This window comes from Ruditapes philippinarum, unplaced genomic scaffold, assembly GCF_026571515.1.
Source record: "Ruditapes philippinarum isolate M1 unplaced genomic scaffold, ASM2657151v2 ctg5692_1_1_1_1, whole genome shotgun sequence".
In the NCBI taxonomy this organism is placed as follows: domain Eukaryota; kingdom Metazoa; phylum Mollusca; class Bivalvia; order Venerida; family Veneridae; genus Ruditapes; species Ruditapes philippinarum.
This window is the reverse complement of record NW_026853643.1, coordinates 5,629-20,168: the sequence shown is the minus strand read 5'-3', so window position 1 is coordinate 20,168 and position 14,540 is coordinate 5,629. Positions and strand designations below refer to the sequence as shown.

At 31.9% G+C, this 14,540-nt stretch overlaps 1 protein-coding gene across 1 annotated transcript; it reads right to left on the bottom strand.

The window, feature by feature from the left end:
- Positions 1-419: 419 nt before the first annotated feature.
- LOC132737421 (P-selectin-like) lies at positions 420-13,266 on the bottom strand. The gene is made up of 11 exons (XM_060724706.1): positions 13,126-13,266; positions 6,515-6,760; positions 6,230-6,348; positions 5,718-5,903; positions 4,934-5,128; positions 4,066-4,164; positions 3,172-3,321; positions 2,550-2,750; positions 1,802-2,020; positions 898-1,064; positions 420-670 (listed from the first exon to the last, which is right to left on the bottom strand). The coding sequence occupies exons 2-11, from the start codon at positions 6,748-6,750 to the stop codon at positions 617-619; spliced, it is 1,626 nt and encodes a 541-aa protein (XP_060580689.1). The 5' UTR covers positions 6,751-6,760; positions 13,126-13,266; the 3' UTR covers positions 420-616.
- Between the last annotated feature and the right edge of the window lie 1,274 nt (positions 13,267-14,540).

Genomic DNA, 14,540 nt, shown 5'->3' with positions numbered 1-14,540 from the left:
GGGGGGCAAAAATAGGACTATTTTTAAAATACAGGCACATCAAGTTCAGAGATAATTTGGTTAATGCTTGTAAAAAGGAAAAAATAAAGGGTTTTATTTTTGTACTTAGAGAAAAGTTTACATAATATTTAGAAATGTTCGGGTGCGATAAATCAAAAAAAATGGGCACTTAATGTGAGTGAATCTAGTATTATAAACGTAACAAAATGTAAACGATTGATATTTTGACTCCCATACAAAATATTTAGTCTATATTTACTGCTCTGATTTCCAATACAAACAAAAGAAGCTAAATTGGATCGGGCTATACGGCCAATTAGTACATATGTTTTTGCTAAATTGTAATATAACACGAAATTTAAAGAGACGAAAGATCATTTACCACACTGGGCATTGTTGCCCTGTCATAAAGCACTTCGGTTGAACACTCGCCCTCAATATGAGAAACGCTTGTTGTCGGGGACTCGGCCGAGAAGCCATCAATTTCCAAATTGTAAGTCATCGTTCTCGGTAGCCTTAGAAACGGAATTCTTAATAGAATTTCTAGTAATTGCGCTTTTCCGTCGCTGACAAGTCGTTTGAGAGTTCTACTGTCACTGTGAACGTAATTGTCGGGTCAGTGCTTTTTCGTTTTCCTGCTTGAATCCCCAATTCTGTTTCCGCAAATGATCTGTCATTGATAATTTCATTAATTTAATAATGATTATGTTAACGTTATTGACATTTTACGTTAAATTTATACATTTTTCTTAAGTTGTTTGAAAATTGGAAATGATTTAGTTAAGGATATAACAAAGGCTGTCACAGGAGAAGTGCGCCCCATTATTTGCAGTATTTTCTTAGTACTGGAATGGTAGAATGAATTGATAAATAAATAAATAAATAAATAAAACTCACTTTAACTTTACTGACAGAGCATTTTTGTTGACAGTCTTGTCCAGTGCCTCTATTGAACGCTTCAATGAACTTATTCTTAATATCTTCTCTAGCCTCGTCACAAGGTCCCTCATAATAATAGTACTCGAACTTGAGTTTAAAGAAAGCCGATGCTCTCCCATCAACCTCTGTGTAAATAAATGCAAGAATATGTTTGTTGTGAGAATACGTGTCATTTCTACAGTCAGTCTGATCAAAGTGCTTCTTGGAAACTCAGTCATGCTTCAGCATTTCAGAAAAGTCTACAAGATACTTAAAGGTTTTGTTAATTGATACAATAATAACCTCCAGAATCACGAGAACGCTCGTGCACAGTGCGTTAACCAGAGTGCAGGTATTAGTTACTCACACTCACTGCCTGTCTAGAACATGTTCGTCGATTGGCTCATTTTTACTTGCGTTTACTTATTGCGACAACAGGGAAAAAGATAGCGATGTAAATATCATATTCAGATGCTGGTTCATTGGTTACCTTTTCTAGGGTTTACTTATTGCGACGACAGAGTAAAAGATAGCGATGTAAATATCATATTCAGATGCTGGTTCATTGGTTACCTTTTCTGGGGTTTAATATTGTGACAAGAGGGGACGTGTTTTTATTTTTGTATATGATACTTAAAAGAAAGAACATCAAACACACTCGGCAATCAGATACCCTTCCGTTTCACCTAGAAAACAAATCTTCCCATCAAATACTATTCCTCACAATTCACTTCAAAAACCTACCTTACCCCTTGTGCGTTTTTTCCTCATCATTTACAATAATAACATACCGTCTCTGTCACATGTTATTTGTCACCATTAAGATAAAAAACATACTTTATACCTTAAACGTTATTTGTCACCATTTACCTGAAAAACATACCTTGACAATTTGGAATCGTTGCAGATATGTACCAATTACCAGAATCTCCGCACACGAGTAGGTTCTTTTGCACAGATACTTCATTCCCCTGTGTTTCTGAATCGTCCATAACCAAGTATCCATCTTCACATAAAATTTGACAGAACTTTCCTTGCAGCCACGTGTCACAAGCCAACGCTCCATTATCAGGTGCACGGAGTGCTGGACACGTGTTAATATCTACGAGAAATGTGATACAATATTAAAAGTCTGCGCATAAACATTTCCTCATGCATGAGTCTTGAACATTGAGGATTTTTTGTTAGATTTTTTTTAATGTGGGACTGTTAAAAGTAATAGAAGCGGTGGCCTAGTGCTTAAGTTGTCTGCATCTCGACCTTTGTATAGTAGTTTCCAGTCTGTAAAAGGGTAACACCATGTGTTCTAATATATGGATACCGGGAAGGATTTTTGAGGGTTTTTTTCAGGGAAAGGATTTTTGAATGGTTAAAAAAGCTGTAAACATTCTTGAGAATTAAGATTAGATAAACCATTCATTTTTATAAAAGACAATATATTTGTTGTAAAATACAAAAATGGCATGATAAGCCAATTTTGTTACAAAATACCCAATACTTCGATTTCACATCATGAAAGATTTACCCATGCTACAAAACGATCCTTAAAAATAAGACGATTACTAGAACGTTTTTATGAAAATCTTAGGCTTTTTATTAACTTTATTATTTTATGTCTAAAAACTGCGTACTTTCACAGTATGGCTGGTTGTTCATGAATGTCCATCTACCATATGGAACAATTTCGCCTGTCTTATCACACTGCGCATGCGCAGGGCCATTCAACGCAGTACCATTGTCACAAGTGAACTCACAAGACGATCCAAATATTCTTCCTGTCGGGCAAACGACGGCAGTGTATGGTAGAGGGTAAATCATATGACACTTTATCTCTGAAAAAAAAAATCAATTAGCCTGTGTACTTTTGTAGTTTTTCGTGTTGCTGTGACAAACGTCGCAAGTGAATAAACAGTAAGCCGATTTAACACTGGAAAGGTCAAAGTTTAATTTGCTAAACTGTCAACATTGGAAAAGTTCATCAAGTGATCAAATTATAATTTGCGTTTTGCTTACATGTATGTTTGAATAAATTTCAAATAATACATAATAATGTATCTATACGTGTATACATTTGTATTTATACCTAAATGCTGCTAATTTGGTAAGATCTCACTATATAATTATAATATATTTGTTGAATAACAGTTATTATAACAGTTGCATATAACTGCGTGTGTTTCCTCCCTTTGACCATTATAGTAGACATCATCTTTTTACGACATATCTTACGGTATATTTAACGACAATTCTTACGTTTTACGACAACATTGAACTCGCAGATGGCAGTATTATTTGCAGCATCAGAAGCCATGTATGTGACGGTATGCTCGCCAACGTCAAGCTCAGTTCCAGATCCAGGACCTGATATTCGAATCGTATTAACGATTCCACTGTTGTCCGTGGCTGTAATTATATTATATATTATGATATTAGGACAATATGACGTCGTGTCAGGGGAGGATAATTCAGATCACCATCGAGTATCTTAATATACTACTTTGTTTATCCTTTCCTTAAAATTTCATTTCAACATAATATTATTTTGTTTTTATTCTTCAAAGATTAATGTGTGAGCATTTCACGTGTTTTTATTAGTGTTTCATCATTAATTATTTATGATTTATTAACCATTAACGTAAATAAATGGTTGATTAACCAATGATTTACTGTCTACAGAGTACACGCCTCTCTATGCTGCCAAAATAGTTCATGTGGACTCTTACTGAAAAAAGCCAAAATTGAAATAAAAAGATTTTCATCTCTTAGATGTGTAGGAGGGTAAATATTCCGCTATATTGCTCCTGTAACCGACAGACATATATGGATACATGGCTTAAAAACAACAGTTGTAATCATGAAGAGCCTGTTTTAATCATTAGTCTTAAAGTTCATCGCACAGCTTTATGGTTGCTATTTCATTTTGAGATTGGTCCATATTTTTTTCTTAAAATTATCAACAAAAGAAAATTTAGATTATAAAATCTGCAGTAATCCTGAAATGACCAATGAAAATTCTTCTTATATTCAGTTCTTTCCTGTGTTACAGGAAGTCAAACTGATTTTAGATGGCCTCCGGTCAAAAGTCAAAAAGAAACATATATCGCTAAATACTTGTATTGTTTTGAAAGTTTGTTTTTTTCAACTTACCATGAGGTTCGTTCCACCAGACTCTTCCGGAAGTTTTTGATCGCTCGGCGTACCCAACCTTTACATACGGGCAATCTTGAAACACTGGCGGCGACGTATCTGGTGAAAACATAAGCGTATTGTTTATTTTTATCTTATGAGCGAAAAAATAAACATGGATCAGAATCGAGTTTTTTGTCGCTTGTGTACATGTGTGTGAAAAGAGAACTTGCATTGCACACGCGTGTCCTTGCTACATATGTACACTTGATAAACTGTTACTTGTCAGATCTTGGATTCTCTACAGAAGCTATTAATTGGTGAAAACCGTATTTAAAGGCACAAAAAAATCAACACTCAAAATTGAAGACGTTTTCCTTCTCACGGAAGGCTTTATAATGCTGTACATGCAGTATAGGATATAGAACACGTAAGATTTTTATCAACTGATAAAATAACGTTCAAAAACGCAAAAGCGAAAAATGGCCAATGTATATTGCGTATGTGTATGTATATTACCGAGAGATAAAAAAAAAAACTTTAGCAAAACAAAAATGATTTATTGACCTTGTTAGATGGGCCTTTCAGAAGTTGAGTTAGGGAAGATTTTATTTTAATTTCAAAGTAGTGCATTTTCAGCATGACACCTTAAAGTGTAAGGATTAAACAAAAGTTGATGCTGTAACTTTTTTGTATGTGCGGTAATTAAAAGTTATATTTATAAGTGGCAATATGTGCAGTTTTATGTACACTATGTATTACTTTTGTTAATCCGATGAAACCCATTCGCCGACATCGGGTCAACTTAAACTCAACTACACTTTCGAGAAACAGCATATGTGTCATTCTTCACACAAGAAAATGCAAAATCATCAATACATATACAGACCTTCACACACAGGCATCCAACCCCTCCAGTTGCCATACTCGTTGCAGACTCGAACCTTGCTGTGCCCGGGGAGAATGCTGTAACCATCCTTGCAGTTATATGAACACTTACTTCGGTAAAAGTTATTGTCGGTGCAGGAAATATCAACGACGCCATATTGGCCGACAGAAGGGAGAAGCTCACTGCATTGAAGTTCTTGGTGAAATAAAAAATAAGGGTAACTTATCTAAATGTAACAAAATGTATACTTTCAAAACTTATTCAACTTATAAAAATCATCATAAGTAAAATACTGCCGCAATCACAACTTTTCGGTTCTCTCCGTCTTCGGATACGGTTATTATAGATGATTGCCGAAGACGTTCCGATTGATTTTGTCGCTGTTTATTTGGGTCTGACGAATGTTAACTTCCGGTTTAAACAATAGCCAATTGTTACGCATATTTTTACCATAAAACTTAGCAAAGAAATTACACAAACGTCGTGAGAAATTTGTCTGTTGTTTCAGAATAAAAAATATCCAATAAATGTAAATATCTAATAAATGACAGCAAAAACAAACAAATCCTTTCTTCCCGTATATATACAGGGGAATTAACATGGCAGAATGTTAGACATAATTAGTAGGATTTGTCTTTCTTGTCCTGCCAATATGGTCGACATGGTCGAGAGATATACTGGAATAAAAAGTGTCTTGGGGTCAGTAACTTAAAAAAACATTTGAACATACAGGTTTATACGGTGGTTACATTTCAAGGAAGTTACACTAAATTTTTGTACATACTTTGACAGTAAGGTTGAGTTGCCGTGTCCCATTGTTCCGAGTCCAAACATGTAGTTTTTGATGGGCCAACCAGCTCGTGACCTCCATAGCAACCAAACCGACACACACTTCCGCGTCGCATTTGATAACTCACGTGACAAATCTTCCAGCCATCTTGAATTTCGCCCCATGTGGGACATACCAAAACTAAGAAAATACATATTTTCTTTATACATTTGTTTAATGTTTCTAGATTTATTACATGTAGGTGTTGGTTAATGAACAATTCTTACAATTAATTAACAGATTACAATTAATTAACATATTACAATCAATTAACAGATAATCAGAAATTTGAGTTGTACATGCGTTCATGTATAAAGTTACGAAAGTATTTATTTCAAGATATATACCGAACCATAAAAAGTAATAAAATACACTTTTGCAATAACTTGGAAACTTTTTGATACCTTAGTTTGACTGTATAATATATATATATATATAAAATAAAAACAAAACAAAACATAACACACTTTTTACAATTATATAGAATGAGCACGAAGCGTAGTTGCCTGCCTTGTCCTTTGCAGTATATCTTATTCTCGTAGTCCCTGAAAACAGTTTTCCAGGTGCTTTTCCAGATCTTACAGGCCTGAAACAGGGGAGAACATGTATTCCTCTCAATCAATGGTATTTGATCAGAAAATGCATTGTTTGAAAAAGAAATTAGCTACAACAACAACAAATAATATTAGGATAATTTTTTTTATACGCACTTGTTAACTATTCAACATATATTTGCAAAGATTATATCTTACGTAATCGGGCCATCTCGATTGTCGTTGGCTGAGATGGTCCGTTCGTCCCACCATACTTTTGTGTTAATTTGGAAAGGATCTGCAACTGCTTCTATATTTGGTGGACATTTTATAGTTGGTCTGGTCCTATCCCGAGGTGGGCAACTACGGCCACGTCTTCTTCCTCTGCCGCAACCCAACACCACGGAGTTACATACGAACAGTATTACCAGTATGTTAACAATGTGGAGTTTCATCTTTTATCAGCTATAATAAACAATGAGATTTTATCATTTATTTTATGTGGATTATAAACAGAAACTATTTCCAATGTACGTATCAATACCAACAGGCTAGACTATCATTTCCATGACCCTTGACCCTTTTAAGTAGTTGCACAACTACGCTAATTTTATCTGATCTTTCTTTCATGTTAACTCAGACATATACACTTTGATTTTCAAATATACTTCTTATTCTTGATCTTTTAGTTATTATAGTAATAATAGTAATTCAAATAATCAAGTGTCATATAATCTAAAATACATATCATTCTTTAGAATGTAGACCAATATTCTTTCATGACAAGTAAGATTTCTATTTTCCTATTATTTCTTTTTTAAAAAGTACGGAAACTTGAATCTGTGCCAATTTTTGATACCAAATATTCCTTTTTTTTCCCAACAGAAATCTAAAATAATTGTAGACGTAATCTTTTTACATATTTCTTTGCAATTCCTACTAATTTTTATGACAACTTTGGAAAACCTATGATTTGTATTAGTGGACTCGTTGAACGGGTAAACTTGACTCTTCAACGAATAACTAGAAGATCAATCAAATATGTACCGTATCTGAGTACATAATTATTCATGGACCATTTGACAGTGCTAGCCTGTAATCAGATAATGGCATTTCTCAAACTTAAACGGTAACTCTATTAACGTATTAACACATTCTAATAAGCATAAAAATCTTAATTTTAATATGCAAGTCTTAGCATTGGAGCAAACATATCATTGTATCGACATAGAGATGTCCTTGTTATATGGCATATTTTACGCACATAAAGACGTATACCGATATAACTTTAAGGTATTAAAAATTTATTAACATCTTAGCTAATTCTAATCAGCATAGAAACTTAACTTTAACATTTAAATCTAAGCATGGGAACAAACATACCACTGCACCAACATAGAGGGGCATATTTTACGCGTATAAACACATTTAAGGTATATAACGTAATCACCCTCAATAGTATACATACATATAATTATATAGTAGTTATGACGTATATGCTTGCCCACATGGCATTACATGTTAAATGTTGATGCTGCACATCAAAGACGCCGCCAAATGATATAAACAGTCAATCAGCATTGAAAATCGTTCTCTATATTACAGTTGAATATCCGAAGCACAACTCAATATTTTCTCCATGTATGTTCTTGGTATGTGCTCGTTGTTTAAGAATTAAGTTGCATAACTATTTTTGTGAAAAAGTAGAACCTTATGCATAAATTCACAAATGTTTGTCTGTTGGGACAAAGATTGAAGGGTCTGGTCCAAGCAAAATGACTTGGATAACAAGTAAAATTGAAAGATTTTTCGCGCCGCGCCTCCGCCATTTTAACTTGTTAATTATCGACTTTTCGCTTGGCGGGGTCGTGGGGGGAAAACACGAATGGCACAAATCAGCCACCATGCAATTGCGTCTATATGCTCCGCCTTTTACAGACATACTACCGCTCGTTCCGCCTACCCTTAAATAACAATATATAAATGTAACCATATCAATAACATTCATATCACTCTTATTAAATTTCAAAGCAAGATAAAATATCTTTTCATTTTTCTTTTCTTTTCTTTTTGTAAAACAAATCTATTTAAACTTAACAAATGGAAAACCAACCACATCATTATTCTTTTTCAATAGAGATCAAATTACATTTATGGCACTTTTCCGGATTGCATAACACTATGACACTTAATCATTTGCTGGAAACCCAGTTCATGTAATAGTGAAAATACCGTAAGTAGTACAAGAAATTTATCCATTCCTTAAAATAGAGCACGATATTTTTATCAGGAGAAGTAGGCCATTGTTTTGGACTTCGGTTTGTAATAGAAATACTGCAGACTACAATATTCATGTCATAATAATTATCATTCATACGACACTCCAGTCAAATATCAATCCTTCATGCAATTTCTGCAAACTCCAAGGCGATCAGATAACCAAAACATACCAGCCTACCTTGAAAACGTACATGGGTGGAGTTGGGGGCTGTACCCCTTAGTCGAAGTACTAAATTCGTGGCTAAAAATGTTTATAAATGTAGAAATGTATTCACATAAAATTTACTTTTATACACGTTCTCTGATAAAATGCTTTGTGTATGATTATGCTAAAAGCACTGCAGTTCTTTTTTTTAATCATTGTTCATACATACAACATTTCATTCTCTCGTTAACTTTTTTCCGTTTATTACGATTTACTAAATAAATTTTAAATACAAGATACTTGATACTTTACTTTATTCTTTGTCCGGATGGCCAAGTGGTGAGTATAGAAGTTGCAAGTTCGAATCCTCAATATAATGCTTTTCAGAATTCTTTAATTATTTTTTAATTATATGCAGCATTAGTGGATAAATCAATTTTTTAATTTCTTGTGTCTTTTCTTAAAAGAAAATCATAACATAGTGGTCAAGTTTCGCAAAATAAATTTAAAAAAAAAAAAAAACAATACAAAACAACTATTTGAACCAACAACCTTCAATTTAAACTAAGAGTTTTGATACCAAGGGTAGTTAGGCAAATGTTGTGTCGGTAACTTTAAGTTATACATGAACCATTTTTTTGTAAATATCATTTGTGAACTAGGGAGGGGAACTATAATCTGAAAATTTGCAAACAAGTTATTGGTTCAGATCTACATTAAATGGTAAACAAATTTGTGTAGATACTTTGTGTAAAAAAAAACCAACCCAACTCTTTAGAGTCCCTTTAATTCGAATTTGGTTATGGTTATTTGGTTATTTGGCTATTTGCACATCATTAGAACATTTTTTAATTAATTATAATAATTGTCAGACATATTTTCAATGATCTTTTTACAGAAATAGATTTTATTTTCATTTGAATGACAAATATATACATGTATAATAAACATTTATTTTACATTATCAAAGATTATACTTTACATTTGAAACCACATCGGTGGTGATGGTGGCAGTTCACCCTCCGAATCACGATATGGGGCCACAATGAATTAACCAGAGCGTTTACCAGTACTAGTACCTCCAGTTCGCAAAGAACTGATAACTTCTGTACTTCAGCAAGGGTTGAGGTACAGTGTGAATGGATGTAGAAAGGATTTCATGATCAATTACAACGAAAGTGACCTGCACCATTCGGGAATCGAACCGCCTCGATTGCAAGTTTCACAGTCCAACGCTCTACCCCTTGAGCTAACCGGACAGCTTACTTTTAATCCGTATTAAGTCCGAGGTTTTTATGAAATAATAGCCGGGGAGTTCCGGTTGCAAATACAATTAACAACTTAAACCGGAACTTTTTGCGATGTTGTACCTTTTCACGTAAGGTCGTCCGTCCAGCCATCAATGAAATGTACGCATTTGTCAAATATAAGCTTTTACAAGAATCTATACTCATAATTACTTGATTGAAGTATATGGTTGTAGTCATACGGGCTTTTTTTATTCGTTTTTCAATTGATATTTTGACTAAAGAACACGATGAGCATTAAACACAGGTCAAATAATATTGCAAGTAAACCAATTGTTATTTTTAAGGCAGTCTATAATCGCGTCTTAAAGGAACTCCACTGAAGTTCAAAAGCACAAAAGCAAAAAATAAATAAATAAATAAATAAATCAATAAAAAATGAACACTTGAACTGAATAAAAAGAAAGATAAAAAAGAAAATGGTTGTTCAGAATTGGATTGAAAAGACAATACCTGTTTAGACTATTGCCTGATTTTAATTGAAAAACGTTTAAAAGCTTTTCACTGTCATGTGATTTTACAAAATAAAATAAACGGTGTAAACGAATAATCTGAAATTTTGCTCACAAGTTATTGTGGTATATATTTCATCAAACTATCAAAAATCTCGAAAAATTATTTGAAGTCCTGTCATTAAATAAAACGTCAGTGGAGCCCCTTTAAAATGCACAAGATAACAGTAACCGCATCCGTGAAGATAACAATAATTTATTTCTTATGACATTCCATTAATCTATGTTGCATATCTTTTCACCTTTAAGAGAATGCTAAACATAATCTTGTGCAGTATCTTATAACACAATGCGGTTTATTACAAGTTTTCGTGTGTTTATTATGTAAACCTTAACCAAGTATACATGATTGGGTTACCTACTTAGAATCACATTATCTTATGCAAAACAAACAAACAAACGAAAACAAACTTTGACCAGCAACAAAAGTATCAAGTTTAACCGTTTTTTCTCCAGTAACATCCTGAATATGTTTTTTCCTTGTTGTTGTTGTAATTGTTGAATTTTTATAGCGGCCTTGAAGCTTTATGTTTTGTTTGGAAAAACAATTATGTGTTGTTTCAAACTAAGTATCATTCGAAAAGTTCATCTTATCACTGTTAAGCCCGATAATCCGTCGTCCCGAAAGCTATTTATAACGCGAAAGTGACGTTTGTTTCTAAAAATAGAAGATCGGAAAGAAAATCGTCTGCTTTACTTATTTAAATATAGAGAGTCGACCGGTAGATGAAAGGTATCGAAGGGTTTCCTTACTGTTTATGTATTTATCATCGGCGATTTTTTTTCTACCTTAATTCTTTTCATTTAATAATTATATAAAATGATTTATCTAAATATGATATGTTCAACCTTTAAAAAAAGTTGAAGTCCGAGACTCTAGTAAAGACAAATGGCGACTTTCTAACATTACTGCTTGCTCATAAGCCATTTTGTTTAGCAGTTCATTTTTTTTCGGACAGGACTGTGTGTACGAGTAAAACTACCGGGATAGAATAACCGTAACGCACACGAAAGTGGCGGCATGGATTCGAACAAATCAAACTTAAGGCCACGATAATCCAGATACTATATTTGTTTCACGATAACCTACAAAATTTATATAGTACCTACAAAGTCGATGTATTAACGTTTCAATATGTCACTCAGATTTGCAAACATTTTATAAAAAAAAATAAGATATACACATACAGAGAAATTCTGTTGTCAATATTTATATTTCAATATTACCATAAAATATCATTCAGCAGTTTTTATGTGAAAAAAATACTGATTCAAACACTTTGATCAAATCGTTATTATCGTTATCCTTATACTTTGTTATCATATCTTATTTACTTAATATGGTTATTATTCACCAATAAAAAAAAAAAAAAAAAAAACAAAAAAACAAAAAAAAAGAAAAAAAAAAAAAAAAAAAAAAAAAAAGAAAAAAAAAAAAAAAAAAAAAAAAAAAAAAGTAAAAACTAAAAAAATGTTATCACCGAAATCTCTCGATTATAGTTTAATTTGGTTTATTATTGATGAATATCATTTGTAGATGATAACTGTTCACAAACTCATTGTTATTTCCTCTTAACATCCGTTAGTTACCATAGGTATCAACTATTTACAATTTATGTAGGCAATGTATAATAATATGCATTTTTTAAATCTGATGTTTTATGCATTTGTAGATTAATTACATTGATCATGATAATAATTAAAGTTAATCAAGTATTGTTTTTTTATTTTATCAATCATTGTTCTTAATTATTAAAATGATAATATCATCATAATGATTATTACCTTTTAACATATTCATTTATGCTCCTTTTATCATTATCAACATAATTATCATTATCATCATTATATTATTTAATGGTGATAATTTTATATTATTTCTATTATCGTTTCTATAATATCTCTTAACTATATTTATGCTGATGATGATAATCAAGGTTATCATGCTCATATCATATTATTTCCATGATGATGATGATGATGATGATCATCATCATCATCATCAACAACAACAACAACAACAATAACAGCATCAATACACCATCACAACGACAACGACAACATTAATAACAACATCATCATCATCATTTAATATTTCAGTGTTAAATCAAAATAATTGTCAGTGTTATAAATAAATTTATGATTTTATTTTCCGTTATCTTTATCCACATTATTATACATGTTACAATCTTCATTGTATATTTCAATAATCTATTATAATTGTTAACATTATGGTAACAAATATTATTATTTTTTAAAGCATCATAAATTTTTTTCTGCTAATATAACCAATATGACGGGTTTTTATCAAAGGTGTAAATATTCACTTTGTAATTTGACATAAGTGAGCGCTTCAATTCCACAAAACTTTTAGTAATTTACTCCACATTATAATAACATTGCAAATACAATTAATGATCGATTTATTTAGTTTTAATATCGTTTATAAAATTATTTTAATAATAAAAAAAACAACAAGAAGAAAAAGAACAACAACAACACAAGAAGGAACGAGCGAGATTAACATAAAAAAATAATAAATCATGATAATATTAGCATTAAAGAATAAAATAAAATAATACATACATTTAACGCGATCCGTCCATTACAAATAATGTCAGTTGTTAACAAGTAGAGATATTCAAATCCACTCTAATACTTGCACAGTGGCGTATATCTACTTCCGCCTTCCCGCGCGTATTCACCGATAAAAATATACAGCCATTATGAAGTTTGATTTACATTGACTAAATTTTGAAACATAAATGCGGTAGTCTTTTTCATTTGGAAGCTTGTAAATTTTAAATCACCGTCTTATTTGGTAAGTCATGTTTTTTTCTTTTTATATGTTTAAATGAAATTACCCGTTTTGTCTTAATTTTAATTCTTAACTGTTTGTTTTTCATATAATTTTAATGTTTCAAAATTGAAATTGCTATTTTTCATTATTTCTTTTTTATTTCAAATCAAGTCACATCATTTATTGCTTTAATATATAAATCAACGAAAATAAAATACAAATATTCAGGAAAACATTTTGTTTAACTGTTACAACACACATGTTACTTGTATCTGGCGTTATTTTATATTGTTACATAAAAACTAAGGCAAATATTGTCATACTTAAAGAAATAGCTGTAATGTGATGGCTGATAAGCAAGTATGTTACAATTTATAATATTACAAGAAAAGTGTGTGCATTTGGCACAGAAGTCGACAATAGACACGCTGTACGACTTTCGATTTCTAAATGTCGAGCTGAAATGTTGTGTTAGCAAATAGTTAAAACTTTAAAGGCATGTCGAGCTGAAATGTTTTGTTAGCAAATAGTTAAAACTTTAAAGGTATGTCGAGCTGAAATGTTGTGTTAGCAAATAGTTAAAACTTTAAAGGTATGTCGAGCTGAAATGTTGTGTTAGCAAATAGTTAAAACTTTAAAGGCATGTCGAGCTGAAATGTTTTGTAAGCAAATAATTAAAATTTTAAAGGTATGTCGAGCTAAAATGTTGTGTTAGCAAATTATTAACACTTTAAAGGTATGTCGAGCTGAAATGTTGTGTTAGCAAATTATTAAAAATTTAAAGGTATGTCGAGCTGAAATGTTGTGTTAGCAAATTATTAACACTTTAAAGGTATGTCGAGCTGAAATGTTGTGTCAGCAAATTATTAACACTTTAAAGGTATGTCGAGCTGAAATGTTGTGTTAGCAAATTATTAAAACTTTAAAGGTATGTCGAGCTGAAATGTTGCGTCAGCAAATTATTAAAACTTTAAAGGTATGTCGAGCTGAAATGTAATGTAAAGAGTGTCGAACAGACTTTTGAAGCTTGCACGAAAGTTAATACAATATGTAGCTCATTAATCACAATTTAATGAATGTCGAACTGAGATGTGAAGCTTGAAAATGAAATGATTATTTAAGTTACATGTATATTCACGGTACACCCCTAGGACAAAATTCAAAACTGTATCAAGATAATTTCATTACTGCAAATATGATG

Excerpts from the sequence above, each read along its gene's own strand:
- LOC132737421 (XM_060724706.1), bottom strand. The coding sequence starts at position 6,750 with ATGAAACTCCACATTGTTAACATACTGGTAATACTGTTCGTATGTAAC. Across the intron at positions 5,904-6,229 it reads ATTCTATATAATTGTAAAAA|TTTTGGTATGTCCCACATGG; the intron begins GTGTGTTATGTT and ends GTATTTTCTTAG. Across the intron at positions 2,751-3,171 it reads GTTCAATGTTGTCGTAAAAC|AGATAAAGTGTCATATGATT; the intron begins GTAAGAATTGTC and ends TTTTTTTTTCAG.